This window comes from Marmota marmota, unplaced genomic scaffold (genome assembly GCF_001458135.2).
Source record: "Marmota marmota marmota unplaced genomic scaffold, marMar, whole genome shotgun sequence".
In the NCBI taxonomy this organism is placed as follows: domain Eukaryota; kingdom Metazoa; phylum Chordata; class Mammalia; order Rodentia; family Sciuridae; genus Marmota; species Marmota marmota.
In genome coordinates, this window is record NW_025999900.1 from 29,180,796 (window position 1) to 29,201,055 (window position 20,260).

General features: G+C 35.1%; 1 protein-coding gene across 3 annotated transcripts in view; it reads left to right on the forward strand.

The window, feature by feature from the left end:
• Prkd1 (protein kinase D1) overlaps positions 1-20,260 on the forward strand; it is a 306,569-nt gene that overhangs the window by 255,484 nt on the left and 30,825 nt on the right. For all 3 annotated transcript variants that reach the window (XM_048798724.1, XM_048798722.1, XM_048798723.1), the window contains 6 exons: positions 10-133; positions 1,594-1,671; positions 2,865-3,144; positions 4,094-4,146; positions 6,179-6,251; positions 8,399-8,505. In XM_048798724.1, the coding sequence (XP_048654681.1) occupies positions 10-133; positions 1,594-1,671; positions 2,865-3,144; positions 4,094-4,146; positions 6,179-6,251; positions 8,399-8,505 (715 nt within the window). The remainder of the gene's footprint in view (positions 1-9; positions 134-1,593; positions 1,672-2,864; positions 3,145-4,093; positions 4,147-6,178; positions 6,252-8,398; positions 8,506-20,260) is intronic.

A 20,260-nucleotide genomic window follows, 5' to 3' on the forward strand; every position in this document is an offset into this window, starting at 1 on the left:
CTTTTCAAGTCCGTCAACAAGCAACAATATCCCGCTCATGAGGGTAGTGCAGTCTGTCAAACACACAAAGAGGAAAAGCAGCACGGTCATGAAAGAAGGATGGATGGTCCACTACACCAGCAAGGACACCCTGGTAAGATGCACAGCGAGGAGTTTCCTCTAGTTCTGCATTAATGAGTGGAGATATTGATGCCCTGTGTGTACTTTGGCTGTCTGAGCTACTGGAAACAGACCTTAGTACCGCCTGGGCATAGGGCCAGGTGGAGCACATTACAGTCTCTGGTGTCAGATGTAGTTGAACAAGCAATAGAGTTAGAAAAAAGTGTAGAAAGAGATTTCAGGAAATCAAAATCATTTATCTCAATTACGTGAAATGATCACCAAAACTTGAATATGTACCTGTTGTTTTATAGAAGTCATGAAAGATGCAGTATATGTTTTCAGAATGCTTCTCTGTGATTTGCAATTTTAAAAGAAGTGCTGCATTTTAGGGAGAGAGAAAAAAAATAGAATGATGACTTATGTATATCTTAAATTCTTATTTGTGTTTTTATTTAAAAACTGATTGATTCAGAAGTGTGGTATTCTTATACTTTTTGTCTATTTATTTCTCCAGATTTTCTTAATAGCTGATGAATGAGATTATGTATGTATGTGAAGAAGTAGAAAACCTTGGTCCACATTTCAAAGTTAAGCTAATTGATAATTTGTAATTAGGATGATTTCTCAGTCATTGGAAGTATTTTCATTTCCTCATACTGATAGGATCTATATCATGTCTTTAGATAAACAGACACCTATAACCTAATGGATCCATCTGTAATCGCTGGAAAGAGAATGACTTACTGTAGGACTCAATTGGACACCATCTAATTCTTCTTCTTGGACATGATGCAAAATATTTGAAACATGTTTGGTATAAGATGGGTTGTAGGAGAGAGCAAAAACAGTGTTGGGGCTTTGAGTCTAAAAGGATATAAATGCATGTATACACACACACACACACACACACACACACACACACACCCTAATATCCTGAAGGATATATCTAGAGTGGACAAGGACCCAATCACCAAATCATAGTAGTTAGATTTGGAATGTTCTTAAGTGAAAGTTGGTACTATGAAACCAGCCTGCCAACCAACAAAATGTTCTTTAGCTCTGTTGTAACATTCAGAATTTTTCTATTGCTAATGGAAACCAAAATATGTGGCTGGATCAATGTGATATTTCTTTTGTTCTAAAATAATGAGCATGTATAATTATTATCCCTCCTTTTAAGCCTTTAGCTCTTCAAGCAGGCAAATAAATTTTAAAATGATGTTTGTCATTCATTGTGCACATACTACGTGTGCATATTTACACATTATCCCTTTTACTCATAACCCTTTGACGCAGATGCAGAAACTTGCCTCACAGCATTTGCTCAGTAGTTAATTTCTAGAGACAAAGTGAGTGTGAGCCTTCCTGGCCCAAAGCCCATTTACTTTCCACCATCAAATCTTGTGTTTCCCTTGGAAAATGCACTTATTTTTATCAATTTTGGTTGGTGTTGAGGTTTTTTAAAGGTCCTGACTCTAACTTCTATTTCAGCGGAAACGGCACTATTGGAGATTGGATAGCAAATGTATTACACTCTTTCAAAATGACACAGGAAGCAGGTACCACAAGGTAAGGTGGCTCTTCCTTTGATTGTAGTCTAGTATCCATTCTTACTTTCTCATGGGAGTACAGATTTTCAGAAATATGAAATAAATCCAATACACATGAATGTTTCTGGGCTTCCTATAAGAGAGATTTTTCTTCTCTGTAGTTTACAAATTTCTTAAGAATCTGATTGTGACCTCTTGATTCATCTGTCAGTCTCACATTTTCTTAGAGAGTATTTCTGGCCCCATGAGATGGTAGAGACGGGGAGGTAGAAAAGCTTAATTGAATATTTTAACAGAGTTGTGTAATGTGATTTTACTAGAAAATTCATGGTCACAGTAGATGAGCTAAAAGTAAATTCCCAAGTCCATTCTATCTAGTCCATCACTGAAAGTTAAGAAACTGTATGATTTCTCCAAGTTTGCCAATGTGCATAAGGAATACTTTCCTATAGAGAAATATTTAGCAGAAATTTTCTTTTAAGATTACAGATGTGTCATAATATATTTCCCAGTAAAACAGCTCCAAAAGAAATTCATAGTGAAAACAGTATATATAGCTCCTTCTACATGAATGCAAACTCCAGAGCATGGCCAGTTTACACAGCTCTGACAGAAAAATGAAACCTCATTAATTCTTATATTCAAAATGTTGTTTTAAAAGTTATTATCTTTATAGTCACTTCATACTTTCTGATAAATAATGTGGCAATTAATTTTTCAAATTAAATGGTCTTAAAAACAACTACTTTAAAAACCAGTTGCTATGGTTTTCCTCATTAAAAGTATTCACTTGGTTATATTACTATGTGTAGTCACATGTATTGAATCAAATCATTTTTAATTTCAGTGTTTTAAAGAATAGTTAAGATTTGGTAACAACCATGAATATCCAAAATGCATTTCAAAAATGTTGTCAGTTTAGCTCACTGTTTTAAAAATTATCATTCATGTTCCAAGTCTTGGATTTTGGTGAAGATTCAAAATTGTTAGTCTTAAGCATTTTTATTCCTGCTACAAAACACTATGAAAATCACTTATATTTTCTAGAAAGTAGTGATGATAAGGTTTCCCATTCTGCATTTGAAAAAAAAAGATTATGTTGTATAAATGATGGCTACTTGGAATATTGTTTCTCACATGTCCTAGAATGAATCTATTTAAATTTTTATGTGCTTTTAATAAACCACATTTAACTCAATCTTTCTTGCACAGGAAATTCCTTTATCAGAAATTTTATCTCTGGAACCTGCAAAATCTTCAGCATTAATTCCTAGTGGGGCTAATCCTCATTGTTTTGAAATTACTACAGCAAATGTAATATATTATGTGGGAGAAAATGTAGTCAATCCTTCCAGCCCCCCACCGAATAATAGTGTCCTTACCAGTGGTGTTGGTGCTGATGTGGCCAGGATGTGGGAGATAGCCATCCAGCATGCCCTCATGCCTGTCATTTCCAAGGGCTCATCTGTGGGTTCAGGAACCAACTCACACAGTAAGTGCACAGGTTTTCTAACTTGCACAGTAAACATGTGTTCTGCCTTGCCCAAGAATGGAATGTGGTCTGGGGTCTTGGCTAAGTGGTAGAATGCTTGATGCACTGGGTTCAATCCTCAGCACCACATAAATGTAAAATAAAGATACTGTATACACATAAAACTAAAAAATAAATATTAAAAAAAAAGAAGGAATGTAAAAAAGAATACTTGTGGTAGACTTAGTTTCTTGGAGAATATAGGGTCTTTGAAATACAAGATACTCCACATACCAAAATATTTTATTCATTAAATTACCATATATCATTGTCTTTATTTTATATATTTATTTTTTTTAGTTTTAAATGGACACAATACCTTTGTTTTATTTATTTATTTTGATATGGTGCTGAGGATTGAACTCAGTACCTCACAATTGCTAGGCAAGTGCTCTGCCCGTGAACTACAACCCCAGGTCCTATTTGGTATATATATTTTTTATGTACACCCTGTATACTAAGCACTTACAGACATCTAGAGCTGTTGCTCGTAAAAGAAAGCATGTAGTCAGTTTGAGCTTGACCTAGAATGCCACAAATGTGAATAAATTTGATTTCTCAAATCCACCATTAATGAAGTTATCAGTCTACCTATTTTGCAGGTAAGGAAATTTAGAAAGATTAAGTTGTCTAAGCTCATATCAGAGATATTAACTAGCAAAGCCTGAGTTTGAACCCAAGTCCTTCTAACTCCCAGCTCTAAACTGACAAAATTTTGTTTTTTGAAAACCAAGTACACAGAGTTTATAATTTTAAAAGTAAAAAGTATTCTTATTGAAAATTCTCTAGAAACATCTAATTGTTATGATTTATTTAAAACCAGTCCTGTAGGATGATTGAAAGCATGCTTTCACCTGTTTTGCTGTTACCTCTCTGACTTGTGTATTCTTTTTTTAACATGCATTTCTAGAAGACATTTCTGTGAGCATTTCAGTATCAAATTGTCAGATTCAAGAGAATGTGGTGAGTATATGTCTACCAATATAAAACCTGATAATGTGATTATTGGAAAATAAGAGCATCACAAATAGATTTTTATGGATAATTTTAACTTTTAGTATTTTCTAGAAAATAAAATATCTATTGGAATATTTTTCTTCCATAAGATTTTGGAAACACAACATTCTATAGTGATTTTTGCCGTAATCTATATTTTAATGTAGTGACAAGGACCTATTTTTCATCTTGGGCAATTAATGGGATGGCTGATTTTTCACGTTTACCCTTCTTTAGACTGGACTTTCAATGGCTGATGTTGCACATTAAAATAAATAGACAGACAAAATAAATTCTTGATTTGCATGAGTTGTTTAAGTATGCCATTATTCTCATTCCTACTACCCAGAAGTGCTGTCAGATGATGAGGTCTGCAAGTGCTCTTATAGTTACCTGTACTAACAAAGAAGACCTCAAGGAAGTTGTGTAAATCAGATTTTATGGGTCTACATTCTAGATCCTTCCTTAGTCACTTATACTATGTTCACCATCCTTTCAACTCCGTTTTTAAAAACTATAGGCCAGGCACATAAAATATAATGTATCTATCATGTATGCTTTGTTATATTTTGAAACTATAGCCAGTAGCCTGAATGTAATAAAGTCTTACTACATAGTTCTTGTGACTCAGAGCTTTCACTCTATTTTGTCTACTAACCTAGGACCAAAAGAAAGCACTTTGCAGCCTTACTTTACACTAAACTGAGATTATTTTTTAAAAATAAAACCTTCATAAAACTCCTTTCATCACTGCTATATCATTACACACCTTTCTAGATTGGCATAAATGAAAGAGAAAGCAAAGTAAACAACTTCATGGTAAAGGTCAAATGAATTCTTGGTCCATCATTTCTAAGAGAGATGTCCAAAGACTTCAGGTTCCTGCTGCTTTTGCTTAGCTAGAGAAGACTTGGGGAAATATAGGTAACATAAAGCCCCTGGAAATTCCAGATAGCAGCGGAGTCGCTCCTGTTCAGTCACTGTTGTCCCTGGAACATTTTGATTCGGGCTTTTAAATTTTAAAGGAAATGCTTCTGCTAATGGATGGAACAGGCTGGACTCAGAATTCTGGAATAGAATCAATGTTTTATCCAGATAGCTTTGAACTCACTCTCTGCACGCTCTGAAGGAGTCACAGGATGGAGACCACTTTTAAAATTGTTTTCTAGGGAGAAAAAGTAAAAGAATAAGAGTGAATATGATTTACAGAGGGTAGGATATGATGCAAAAGCACTTTTTTTTCATTGAAAGAATAAAGACTGTAAAAGTGGATAATAGGCAGAAAATGTGGTGGGATATACTGTAATAGGAACCCATAAATTAAAATATATTGCTTTAATAAATATGGTTAACAAATCACAGAGTATAGAACTTAGATAAAACTGGGCTTTATTCAGCAGTCATTATTTCAAAGAGGAAAGACTAGACTTTTGGAGCTTGTTACCTCCAGAAATGATAATAAAAAAAAAATTGGAAGAGCTTAGCTACTTCATAGTGGGCTGTCATTCTTTTGTTTGTCTCCAGGTCACTCATGGTGATTCAGCCCCTTCGAGTTTAGGTTCATCTGATTCGAAGTGACTAGCATAGGAGCAGCATCCCCATTGTAGAGAAAGAATGGATCAGGATTTCCACAGAAATGTGATTGGGATACATGGGTATTTAACCAAGTTTCTAAATAGCCATCTAAATTTTAAAAATCCCTTTTCAGATAATCAGTAAATGACACTGTATAATTTAGGTCTTTTTCTCTCTATTGAAATGTATTTTGTCTCATACTGAGAAACCTTGATCACCTAAGTCCAGATAAGTTTTCAAAATATTGCAATAAAACATCAATTAATGTGCTTTGAATAACATCACTGAAATCTTATTTAGCATGAGTAATTAACTTAGTTTTGAAATATTTAATATTTACAATATATTCAATAAAATTACACAATTTACTAAGATTAATGATTTGTTGCCTCTTGTCTGTTTTTCTCTGGACCTGTACCTATAGGACATCAGCACAGTGTATCAGATTTTTCCTGATGAAGTACTGGGTTCTGGACAGTTTGGAATTGTTTATGGAGGTAGGTTAGTTCACTATGTATTTTTATTAACTTAAAATTTTAGCTACCTGTGTTGAGAAAAGTAATGTTTCCAAGAAAGACATATAAAACAAGATCTACATGTATGTGTTTATAAGAGTCTCTCTCTTTTGCCTTTAAGAGACTTTGTCTTAAGATAGTCATTCTTTACATACCAGTATATTTCTGGGTTTTTAAAATTTTTTTATTTTAGTTGTCAATGGAGCTTTACTTTATTTATTATATGAAATGCTGAGAATCGATCCCAGTGCCTCACACATGGTAGGCAAGTGCTTTACCACTGAGTCACAACCCCAGCCCCTATATTTCTGTTTTGAAAGTTTCTATTCCTGAAAAGCTGCTTTTGCTTAAATATTGAAAAAGTTTGTACAAAATACTGAAGCAGTTGGATTTATTCAGACAAAATGTTGAGAAAACAAAGAAGTTGTAGTTTATAAACAAATTACTTCCATTTTCTTTCAGAATCTTTAGTAAGGACTTTTATAGAAGGTCTGTTTATTTCACGAGGCAAAAATAAAAAATCCTTTAACTTTCTGATATCTTTACCAATGTATCTATTTCATTAATAATTGAATTAATAATTGAATCAATTAATAATTGAATTAATAATTAAATTAATTAATGATTGAATCTTTTGAAGTGAAATACTTTTTGAAGTGAAATACTAAGTTTTTACCTTTTTTCTCATTTGTCAAGCCTTTTGTTGAATTTATTATTTTAACTCCTGCTGAAGAGTCTAGCCAATTGAATCATATTTTTCCAAAATTTAGGTAACATTTAATATTATCATTTTTACCTGCTCTATAAAATGATATAATAACTTTCAGTTTCTTAATGTAAGTAATAAATTATTTTTCTGTGAGGTTGAGTGCTCTGAAATATTCAAAATATCCCACTCGATTTTATTATAAATAATAATTTATTAAATAATTTAATAAATAATTTATTACTCATCATTATAAATATCATATTTTAATTTAAAAACAAAGTTCTATTTTTTATTTTCCAAAGTTTTTTATTGTTATAAAATACTCCTGTGATTTTTTTTTTAATGTAAAACCTGTCAATGAGTCAGCAACCATTGTGTTTTATGTTATTAAGTAATGGTATAAGAGAGGAGACCAAGTATTAGACTGATTATTATTCCAATGTAATAAGTAATTGTAAAAATATCCCAGTAGATAAAGCATGGTATACATACCTAACTGCACACTGTGTGAGGGTGAGGCAGGTTGAGAGGTGAGATTGGAGAGACCAGCAGAGAGTCATGTCCACTGGTAACAGAGATGTGACTACAGTGGAGAGTGGCTACATTGAAAAGGCTGAGCGGAAGTAGAAACTGCAGTGAGCCAGAGAGAAAGGGGTGAGAGAGAGAAGTAGAGATCATGCAAACAAGGCAACATGGGAATGAAGGACAGCGTTTTCCATTTTCATCTAACATTTTCGGATCCAGTTAATGCTCCTATTTTCTGTACTTACTGTATTATAGTGGTGTAGAAATCCAGAGCCCTAAAAGTTTGTTGTGAGAATTAAAGGGGTTGATGTGTCTAAAGGGCCTATCATGTGGTGATAACCACTAACAATTTTTGGTGTGCATGGTTATCTGAGCTCATCGTTTATATGTCTTCTTCCTTTTGAGCCTCTCAACAGTGTTACCATTGAAGATGAGGAAATTCAGAAAGATTAAGTAATTTCCTGATGATCACACAGCTAGTAATGAATGACAGAGCCAAGACTCTCAGGCTTTCCCTATGACATTCATCAGGACTTTAAAATTACACTTTCTTAGGAGAGCATTTTTGCTGGTGCTTTGAATATTTTCTGCATTAAGTAGATCAACATCCTATTTCTTAAATTATAGATTTTTATGAGAAAATGTGAGACAGTTGATATAAAGTTTTTCATGCCCCACTTCTTGTGTGCTCTAAACTGTGGCTAACTGTAACACACAAACTTGTTTTTGAATAATGGAACTAAGAAATGAAATCTTGATAGATATAAGTCAGAGTACTTCAGAAATGTTAATTTATCCAGTGAAACATTTTTATCCCTTCTATAAATGTGCTTGTAACTTTGGGTGTTTTTTTGTATAGGTGATATTTAATAACATGCTAATGTTTATTTTAAAGGAAAACATCGTAAAACGGGAAGAGATGTGGCTATTAAAATCATTGACAAATTAAGATTTCCCACAAAACAAGAAAGCCAGCTTCGAAATGAGGTTGCGATTCTACAGGTACTTCTTTGATTCTCATTTGAGGGCTATAAAGTTCCCTCCTTCCTTTTGTAAATAAAGCAAAGTTACCTGGGGCATAGATATTTAAGAGCGCTTTAAAAGAACTGAAAAGGGAGATCAAGTATCAGACTCCTGGCTGAGTAGTATCTTTCTTGAATTTAGGCAGCAGTTGTCCCTTTTTATGTATTTAATTCTAGGTTTTAATATGTTATTAGTATTCATTAAATGGGTCATGTTTCAGCATTTGTTCATAGTGGACATGCTGAGACCATTTTGTTTTATATTACAAATGACCTTGTCTTCATAAAGATTCCTCCTTTATGCTGTGATAATTACATGAATCGGGCTTATAACTGTCAGCATATCAGGTATGAAAGATATGTCCGAGAATCAGATCTTCTTGATTTTATTAATGTCCATTTTATCTCTCCATGTAGGCATTCATTTGCTAATGGGCATGTCACTTAATTCCTTAATAATAACAGTTCTTTTTTCTTTTGAAACCAGAATTTGTTGATAAAACTTTTTAAAATTTTATTTACATAGTAATATATGTATTTATATAGAAAACTGAGTAGTTTGCTAAATGTTGTCAATGTAGCTATCTTGTTGTATACACAATTTAGATCATTGATGAATACTATTTTTATAACTGTCTTTTTACTATGAAAGATGATCTTAATTTCTAAATCACAATTTTATTAGACAATATTTATTTCAAATATTGCCAACAAAGCAAAACAAATTGTATTTCTTCATTTATTATTTTATTTAATAGCCATTTATTGAGTTACATACAATAAGTTTAAAAGGTATGGTTTCTACCCTAAAGGAGCTTATGTTTACAGAAAACCAAATCGTGACTTCTGTACATAGAAAAAATAATACAGGCTTTTTGGGGGCTCAGAATTTCTAAAAAAAAAAATTTCATGCTTTTGGGCAGCCAATGTAACACAGTTTTCATTTTACGTTTTCAGGTTCAGTCAATGCTACTATATTTTGTGTTCTCTGTTCACAATGTTGTCTGTTCATCAAAAATAGGAAACTCATCATGTCTTCCATATGAAATCAAAACCAAAAATCATTTAAACCTTTTTTCCATTGTCAGATATGTTACCTTCTCAGGAAGGATTTTAAATTCATTATCCAGATGCTGAGGTTCAAACTAACATCACTTGAATTTTTGCTCACATCTACTACTACTACTACATATGTGAACACTATTCTGTTACTCTATATAAAGTTGTGGTCCATGCAGACCTGCTCTCCCACCCCTTTCCTGGTACTGCTCTTACTCTATTCCATTTTGTTTTTTTTTTTTTTTTTCATCGCACTTATCATTTTCTAACCTATTATACAATTTTGTTTATTTTTTGTTGGTTCTTTTTAGTTATGTATGATAGAATCCATTTTGACATAATTATACAAGCATGGAATATATCTTGTTCTAATTCAGATCCCAGTACCTCTCCTTCCCCTTCCTTCTCCCCACCCCCTGCTCCCTTCCTTCTCTTGATATTTCTGCCATTGACCTAGCCATAGTTGTTCTTTTTTAAAATTAATTTCTTGTGGATGTACACAATGGAAAGATTCACTGTAGTGTATTCATATATGTACATAGGAAAGTTATATCAGACTTATTCTGCTCTCTTTGCTTTGCTTAAACCCTGCTTTTCCCTCCATTCCCCCTTGTCAATTTAATATATATCTATTCTTCCCCTCACAGTGCCCCCACTTATTGTGTATTAGCTTTCACATATCAGAGAAAACATCTGATCTTTGGTTTTGGGGGATTGGCTTATTTCACTTAGCATGATAGCCTCCAGATCCATGCATTTGCTGGCAAATGTCATAAATTCATTCTTCTTTATAGCTGAGCAATATTCCATTGTGCATATAGGCCATATTTTCTTTATCCATTCATTTATTGAAGAGTACCTAGATTGGCTCCATAGCTTAGCTATTGTGAATTGAGTTGCTATAAACATTGATGTGACTGCATCACTTTAGTATGCTGATTTTAAATCCTCTAGATATATACGAAGTGTGGGGTAACTAGGTCAAATGGTGGTTCCATGCCAAGTTTTTTGAGGAATTTCTATACTACATTTCAAAGTGATCACACCAATTTGCAGTCCCACCAGCAATGTATGAGTGTATCCTTTTCTCCGCATCCCACCAATATTTATTGTTACTTATATTCTTGATAATTGCTGTTCTGACTGGAGAGAATGAAATCTCATTGTAGTTTTAATTTGGATTTCTATAATTACTAGAGATGTTGAATATTTTTTCATATATTTGTTGACTGTTATATTTCTTCTTTAGAGAGGTGTCTGTTTAGTTCCTTTGTTCATTATTGAGCGGGTCATTTGTTTATTTGTTTGTTTTGTGGAGGGTTTTTTTGGTGTCAATTTTTTTTTTAGTTATTTCTATATCCTGGAAATTAAGGCCTTATCAGAGGTGCAGGTGGCAATCCAATCTCTCTTCATATATTTAATTTTTTCCTTTGCTTTAAATAAAGCTTTTAATTTGATACTCTCTCCTTTATTAATTTTTTGTTTTACTTTTTACTCTTGAGGAGTCTTTAAGAAAGTCAATTCCTGAGCTGATATGTTGCCGTGTTGGGCCTACATTTTCTTCTAGTAGGTTCAGTGTTTCTGGTCTAATTCCTAGGTCTTGTCATCCACTTTGAGTTGTTTTGTTCAGTGTGAGAGATAGGGGTTAAATTTCATTTTACTGCATATAGATTTCCCAGCACCATTTGTTGAAGAGGCTATCTTTTTTCCAATGTATGTTTTTGGCACCTTTAGTATGAGATAACTGTATTTATGTGGGTTTGTCTCTGTGTCTTCTATTGTATTAAATTGGTCTTCATGCCTGTTTTAGTGTCAATATCCAAAGTGAAGGACTTCTACAATGGAAGCTACAGAACACTAAAGAAAGAAATTGAAGAAAACTTTAAAAGATGGAAAGACCTCCCATGTTCTTGGATAGGCAGAATTAATATTGTTAAAATGTCCATAATGAGCTGGGCTCAGTGGCTAGACTGCTTGCTTAGCATGTGTGAGGCACTGGGTTCTATCATCAGCACCACATAAAAATAAATAAATAAATAAAATAAAGGTATTGTGTCCATCTATAACTAAATTTTTTTTAAAAAAATGGCCATCCTATCAAAAGTGCTCTACAGATTCAATGCAGTTCTCCTCAAAATTCCAAAGCTGTCTTCACAGAACTGTCATGAATTTCATTTGAAAAAATAAGAGACCCAGAATAGCCAAAACAATCCTTAATGAGAAAAGCAAAGCAAGAGGTATCACAATACCAGACCTTAAATTATGGAATTTTATTCAGCATATTTTCTGTGGGTTCTTTGCCCTACTCCCAACTTAAGCCCTACCACTATATAAAAATCAACATGGCAGGGCTGGGGTCCTGCCTCAGGAGTAGAGAACTTGCCTAGCACATGTGAGTCACTGGGTTCAATCCTCAGCACCACATAAAAAAGAAAAAATGAACAAATAAAATAAAGGTATTGTGTCCATTTAAAAAAATCAACATGGCAGATATCATTTTATTCACTAGTGAATCTCTAATATCAGAAATTATTTCTGTCATGTATTAGGTACTTAATAAGTATTTGTTGAATAATTAATTAAATCATACAAAATACTATCCTATCGCATAAGATACCCTTTATTATATCTTACCAGCAAAAGGTTAGACTGCATTTGCTACTAATGGTTAATTGTTTGGCTAGTTGAGAAGGATTATTTATGGATTGTTTTGCAAAAGTCTTCTCCATGCATTTTACTTTTTTATTCAAAGATTAACTTTGGGGATCTGAAAAGATAGAGTGGTAATGCAGATAGGAGTGGGGGTTGGAATTTCAACTCACCAACTCTGTGATTTATTCCTAAAAAGTACCATAATCAAAGTCAGTGGAATGGAGAGGAAGATGAATATCTTTCTTTCACTGTCAAAATGGATGACCTCACTCTGGGAATGAATTTTAAGTCTGTGTGAATCATTTAGATGAAAGAAGGGACAAGTCCAGGAAGAAAGTTGGATGGGTTGGCAGGGAAGGTAAGCACAAGGTACAGTGAGGAGGGAGATTTAAAAAGGAACAACTGATCAGTGCTGTTAAGAAATAAAATTAGTCCAGTGGGAGAAATTTAAAAAAAAAAATAGGACAGTCGTATTGTTATGTCTTGAGGTCATTCCTTAATATAGTTCTTGAGATCTAACATTTCACAGGCACTCCTTCTCATATTCTACCCTTAGGACATCTCCACTGTTGTTGTGCCACTCATTGCAACCAACCTACTTAAAACCACACATTTAATACTAATGTCTTTCTCTGAAAGATACTATCTCCCTGACTTTGTCAATTTTGCTATTATTCCAGTTTCCGAGGCAAGAACACTTTCCCCTCAATTAGTGAAAATATTAGGACTTTCATTAATACATGCGAAGCACTTCTTCCTTTAAGTGAAGAAATTGCTAGACTTCTGGACCTCATAAAATGATTGAAATTCATTAAGGTATTTATAATCTATTTAGATAATCAGATATAATGAGCTCCAAGCCAGAATGGCTGTAGAAACATAGTAAAACAGACCACGGATCATGGCTGCAGCCACAGCATTGGCATAAGGAGGAGCTTCAAAGGGGAACGAGGTATTGGAGAAATTGAAAGATTCATAGGCTGTATACTTAAAGAAATGGCAGAAAGAACCAGCACCTCAGTAAAATAAATATTCTCTAAGAATCCGTAGAACACTTTTAATCATTTTAGAACTGTGGTCTTTGATTTTCTTCATATGCCCTCAAAAAGAATTCTAAAAACTTTATATTTGCTTCTATATTTTGAAGTCAATATCTGGAACTATTTTGTCGAAAGTTTAGACTTTTCGCCAGATGCAGTGGCACATGCCTGTAATCCCAATGGCTTGGGAGGCTGAGGCAGGAGGATTGTAGGTTCAAAGCCAGCCTCAGCAGAATTGAGGTGCTAAGCAACTCAGTGAAACCCTGTCTTTAAGTAAAATACAAAATAGGGCTGGGGATGTGGCTTAGTGGTTGAGTTCAATTGCTGGTACCCCACCCCTCCCAAAAAGAAGTTTAAAGAGTTTTGACTTTCTAGTGTATTAAAATATTAGTATTTGAAATTAATGCTGTTAAATCACTCCTTTACATGTATACGTTCCTGGAATGAGGCTGAATGTGCCTTAGCACAATGCCTGGGCCCTCTAGGCACTTAGTGCATATTTGTTAAATGAATCATGTAGCCACCAATAAGGAGTCCGGTGATACACAACTTTGCAGGTCATGGCAATAAAAGAATAAAATATTTCTTACCTTCATTCCCTTTTGTCCAGAAAAAAAAAATAAGTGATTTGTCTTCACCGAGCAAGCTTAAAAGTGTATTCTCTGGTTGTTAAAGCATAGGTGGGGAGGAGATAATCACAAGAGAGAATCAGAGAAAAACATTACAAAATGTGGGTGGGAAAATGAAAAAATTTCAAAACTGGTGTTTTTATTTAATCATGAAGAAATCAATTAGTTTTCTAGAGGATAAAATGTGCATAATGTGGGTACTTTTTGTAGTGTGTGTTGAGAGGTTAGTTTATACTTCCCTTTCATCTAATATGTTTATTATGTTTCTTCAAATATGTCTTCATATTTATTTGCAGAAAGAATTTTCATGAAATAATAATAATTATTATTATTATTTTGATATTAGGGATTGAATCCAGAAGCACTGTACCACCGAGCCACATCCCCAGACCTTTTTAGTTTTTAGTTTAAAGGGAAGAGTCTCTTTAAGTTGCTGAGGGTCTCACTAAGTTGCTGAGGCTGGCTTTGACTTTTGATACTCCTGTCTCAGCCTCTGAAGTCCTGGGATTACAGGTGTGCACCACTATACCCAGATTCATGTAATTCTTTAGGAAAGAAATATTTTGCATCTGTAAGTTAATCTTGTTGTCATATCCATGTTCCAAAAAATAAAGCCTATAAATTAGGCAATACATAGTCAAATACAGAGAAAAAAAGAAAAGAAACATCCCATAAGAAAAAAATAATGATAATTTAGAAAGTTTCCAAAATGTTAGGTCACAAACACGTCTGTCACAGTGAAAACCTAGTTTCCAAGGTTCCAGATTCCAAGTAAAAACTTTTCCATTTTTCAGTAAATCTTTTTCAAAATTGATTTTTTAAATTATGGACTAGAAACCATGTGTGGTGTGCTTGCTTCACGGGAGTATTTGGGGAATTCAATGAATAATATATAAAATATTTTTTTAATCGGTATTTCCCAACATATTTTTGAAAGAGCATACACAGTCTTGTGAGCTCCCTCATGGAAGGAAGGGGAAGAAGCTTCTTTATTGACAGAGTTGGGAATATATGTGCTATCTGTAGATCATCCACATCTTGGAAGTGAACATACCCTTTCACTTATGAAAGATTTAGAGAAGTTCCATAATTAAGATCTTATTTCACTTTGATAATATGCCATTTAATAAGCTAATTTTGCCATGGAATCCTATACAAATGTAAGACAGTATAATTTGACCTTTTGGAATATCATGTTCTGTCTTCTGTTCCTGTTCAGGAGACCTATCTATTTACTCCAGTTCCTGTTGTGCATTCTATGCCTACACAGAGCGTTTAACCTGGTAATAGAATGTTTTGCTTTCTGGAGTGCTGGCTGACTTCTAAATATAGAAGTTGGTCTACAGTGATACAATTTATTAAAAATTACACTTTGGACTTATGTGTTCATGTCTCCAGCCAGGTAGGTAAACAGAAAATAAACCATGTGCATTCATTTCTGTGCATTCAGTATAAAATATAAAAAGGTATTTGATTGATTTTCCATTTTATTTAGGATAAAATATCTTGGTATTGTACAAAGTCTTATTTCTTTATTAAAACAAGCCATGTTTTCTTTCCTGTCTTTCCCCTAAACACAAACCCAGTATTGGCATGAATAAAAGAGGGACGTAGTTTATCGATGGAATGTTTACTAAAACTGGTTTTTAAAAAGGTGCTGGGAAGCCCTTAATTTCTGTCTTCATAGGCTTTGCTGTTGCTTCTCAAATATTACATCTATTTGCCAAAATTCCTCTTTAAATTCTAGCCTAGTTTGGGAGTTAGGAGGTGTATACTGTCATGTGTACAAGATCCTGGCTGGGTGAGGATCTTTCTTGAGTTTTGTGATAAAAATCTCACTCCCTTTGTCTCCCCCCAAAATTAAAGTTTCAGCAAAATTCAGTCAGATAGAAATGTTAGTGCCAACCATACCCCTGTGTATGATCTGTGTATGATCTATGTACCCCTGTGTATGATCTCAGATGATGGACTAAATACATCTAGTTTTTGTTGTTTGGGTCAGTTTTAATTGTAGAGAATTTTTTAAGACTATTTTTCTAAAAGCAGTTTTAGGTTAGCAGGAATAGAGAATTTCCAAATACCTGCTGCCTTAACCTCCTCACTTAATAAGTATCTTCATATAATAAGTATCAACATATAATAAGTATCAACATTTGTTACAACTGACACAATCACCATAAATCCATAGTTTGCATTAGGTTTTCTTTGACTATAAATTGAGTGGATTTAAATGCGTGTAATAACTTGTATCCATCATTGTAGTGTCTATCATACAGTATATTTTCACTGCCCTAGAAGTCCTCTCTGCTTCACTTATTCATCCCTCCCTCTTTCCCAAATGCAGGCAACCACAGAAATTTTTACTCTGTCCATAGTTTTGCCTTTTCCAGAGTATCACATATTGAAATTACACAGTATGTATTTTTTTCAGATTGCATTTTTCCACTTAGTAATAGATGTTTAGGTCTTCCATGTCTTTTCATGGCTTGGCAGCTCATTTCTTTTCAGGGCTGAATAATATTCCATTGTCTGGATGTACCAGAATCTATATATTCATCTACAGAAGGACATCTTGGTTGCTCCCAAGTTTTGGCAATTATGAATAAGCTTGTTGTCTGTATTTCTACTTTATTGTATGGCACAGATTTACCTTTACAAGTCCCTATTTGGTGCCATGAATCTAACAGAGCTAATGCTTGGTACTTACTACCTGCCTAGAGGTGGCAAGGCTGACAAGATCCCTTGGTGTCTCCCTCCTCCATACCACCTTTACTACCAGTATCTTGACCTCCCCACAGAGGCCTATAAGTCTTTCCTAGTGGAATATCCATCCCTAGAATGTTTTCAGGAATGAGAGAACTTAGCATCAAATATGGATCAATTGTCTTCCCTTTATTTATAAAGAACCAGTAAATAGTGAGTTCCAGGTGAGTCTCTGATCGTACTCTATAGCCCTTATTGTGGTGCAACTGTACCCCTGCCCCTCATCATGGGGAGTGAGGGGTGTATCCACCCAAATAACCTACAAAACAACAGGAGCACAGAAATTCCTCACCCTCCCCTGTAGGAGGAGCAGAGGAGAAAGGATGGAACTGTTATTTAGGCTTAAGTTCCATCCCTAAGGATACTGAGATGCATTAGGTGGTTTAGCTTTTCACTGAGGATGCTGGTACAAAGCAAATCATGCCCCATCAGGTTTTTGTTGTTGTTGTTGTTGTTATTTTAACTAGTTTCTTATTTCTTTTTTCTCTCTCATTTTTATCTGTCCTTATTTTGTATCAGGATTTGTGACAAAGCCCTGTCCCTACCACATTCAGTCTCTCCCTGGTCAGCAGTAAACATCATAAACATCCTGACAGTTGAGTTGAGGAGGAAGGGAGAAGGGCTATATCATTCTCAAGGTGGAGGTATAAGTTTTTATTTCATTCTGGCTATAAAAATGGTTTGGTCAGGTCCTTGACCAAAGGACCTGCATATAAATGGCTTATTGCATGTTCAGTTCATGCAGAAAACCCTGGGCTTCCTCGGTGCTTTTCCATGGGGATCCTTCTCCTGACAGATGCTGTTCATTTGGGCATGCTGCTCTCATTCCTAAAATGATATAATCTAGAAGGGAATGATTTCCTTGGATATGGCGATCATTATTTAGGTGCCACCTAAGGACTGGGTAAGTGATAATAGTACTCATTTTCTCAGCTTCACTTTCCCCAGAGAAATGCAATTTCCTCCTGTGTCCCAGAGTCATACCATCCAGGCATTCAGACTCTCACGAGGCAGTTGTTTAAAAGTTTTTGCAGTATGTAGAAATTCTGCAGCAGTATAATCCTGAATAGTTGTCCTTTCCTGAACGAAAGTACCCACCTCCTGCATCTGAATATTTTGTGCCCTTGCTTTAAATTGCAATAATGGTGGAGAGAAAAAGCAAGGCTCATAGGCAAGAGATCCCCTGTCCTCTATCATTTCAATCTCTGCCTCTTCCACACTACCCTTCTCCCAAGGATTTCATTTCTTTGCATCCCATCTGATCTCAAGATAAAAGATAATAGCTTGCACCTGTTTTCTCTTCCAGTTCTTTTCCCCAGCCACACAGAGCAGCAATCTAGGGTTTCAAACTTGGCATCTCAGTTTCTACTTTTTTAACCAGGTTAAAGGCTAAGTGAAAGGTAGAGAGATAAAGATCTCTTTCACTTTATAACTGTGCTTCTAATTTCATTATCCTTTCACTCACAGCTATGTGGGCATTGGGAGCCAATGGAACTGCTCACAGAAACACCACCCCAATGTAGTGGTAAGATGCCACCCTTTCTTACCACAGTGCTCTAAATCCATTGATCTTGGGGTCTCCCATTGCTTACTTGCCAGAGTTTAACATACAGGCCACCCCTCCTCATACAAAGATAGATGGCTGTCCCCAAGATTTCCTCCTTGTACATTTTCTTTCCCTTGTCCATTTCCTGGCCATCTCACCAGTTATTTCAGAACAATGCACTATGTAAGAACCAGACCCAGGGGCTGGGGATATGGCTCAAGCGGTAGCACGCTCGCCTGGTATGCGTGTGGCCCGGGTTCGATCCTCAGCACCACATTACAAACAAAGATGGTGTGTCCACCGAAAACTAAAAAATAAATATTAAAATTCTCTCTCTCTCTCTCTCTCTCTCTCTCTCTCTCTCTCTCTCTCTTAAAAAATAAAAAGAACCAGACCCAATGACTTGAGACCAAAGAAAAGAGAAAGACAGATCCAAGATTGTGCAGAACACATATTGTTTTTTGCAAAGGGGAGGTTACTAATGGAAATGTAATCCTGGGTGGTAGCAAGATCAAGTAAATTCCTGCATTTTGTGTCAGAAGGAGGGGAATGGTGAGTGGTTTGGATCTGGAAAGGCCCTCAAAGTCCCATGTGTTCAGAGATGGGGCTTTGGGGAAGTGATGAGGCTCTGACTTCAACAGTGGATTAATCCATTGGTGGCTGAATGGACTACTGGGAGGTGGGAAATTGTTGGAGGAAGTAGTTCACTAGGGGCATGACCTGGAAGGACTTATTGTCTCTCTGGCATCTCTCTCCCATGCACTTATGCTCTCTAGCACTTCCTCTCTCTCTCCCTGCCCCCCCATTCCTTTTCTCCATTTCCTGGCTGCCATGAGCTGAGCAGCCTTTCTCTGCCATGCCATTCTACCATGATGTTTCTGTAAAGGAGTTATCTAACCTTAGACTAAAACCTCTGAAACTATAAGCCAAAATATTTTTTTTCCTTTTAATGTTTTTGTAAGGTATTTTAGTCACATGACACAAAGCTGACTAACTTGATTTGTTAGGTCAAAAGAGACTTCATCTAAGCCAGAATATACCTGGTTTATCTTAAGCTAATATCAAAGAGTCAGGTACATTTCTGGCATAAGGGTCCAGTTGTAAGACTCCATACCATTTTGATGGTTTGTTCTACTCATTATATACTGGGGAAAATGCAGGAAACCCTGAATAGTGTTAATCTGGAGTAAGCCTAGCCTTTACAGCTCAATATGGCTACAGTCATGTCAAGCTGAATCTGCATTTTTAATCTTCCTAAATAGGTATTTTCTTCCAATCAAAGATACATTGAAACAACAAAAAAATGGAGAATGAAAAACTAAATGTGTCAACATTGGTAAAATACTGATAACCATTGAAGTTAGGTGATATGTATATGGACTTCTTTAAACTTTTTTTTTTCACTTGACTTGAGTAGATTGGAATATGTTCACTTATAAGTAATATAAACAATAAATTTTATTACAAGTGTTTTCTGACTCTTTCCTTCAGTTCCAAAAAGCCAAAAATCTCTCATTCTTGTTCTAGAATTGAGGGAAGTGGTAGGCAGACCAAATAATGGAGGCTTTGTATGCTGTGATATGTATGGTGCCCCACAGATATACATATCTAGTCCACAGAACCAATAAATATGTTATCGTAGGTGGCAAAGGGACTTTGCAGATGTAATTCAGGAAATAGATCTTAAAATTTAAAAAATGAGCTGGCATTTTCCAGGTGAGTCTAATCTAATCCTATGACTCCTTAAAAGCAGATCTCTTTTTCCTGCTGGAAGAAGCCATGGGAGTTTTGAAATTCAAGGACTCAGCACACAGTAGCTGGGCAGAAGATGGATGGGCAATATGACAAGGAATTCAGGCAGTGTCAGGGAGCTGAGAGTCCCTTCACTCACAGCCAGCCAGAAAACAGGGACCTCACCTCTGCAGTCCAAATAACTGGATTATGTCAGCAACCTAAATGATCTTAGAAGCAAATTCTCCCTCAGAGCCTACAAATAAGAGAACAGCTTGCCAACAGCTTGATTTCTGCTTAGGAAAACCATATCAG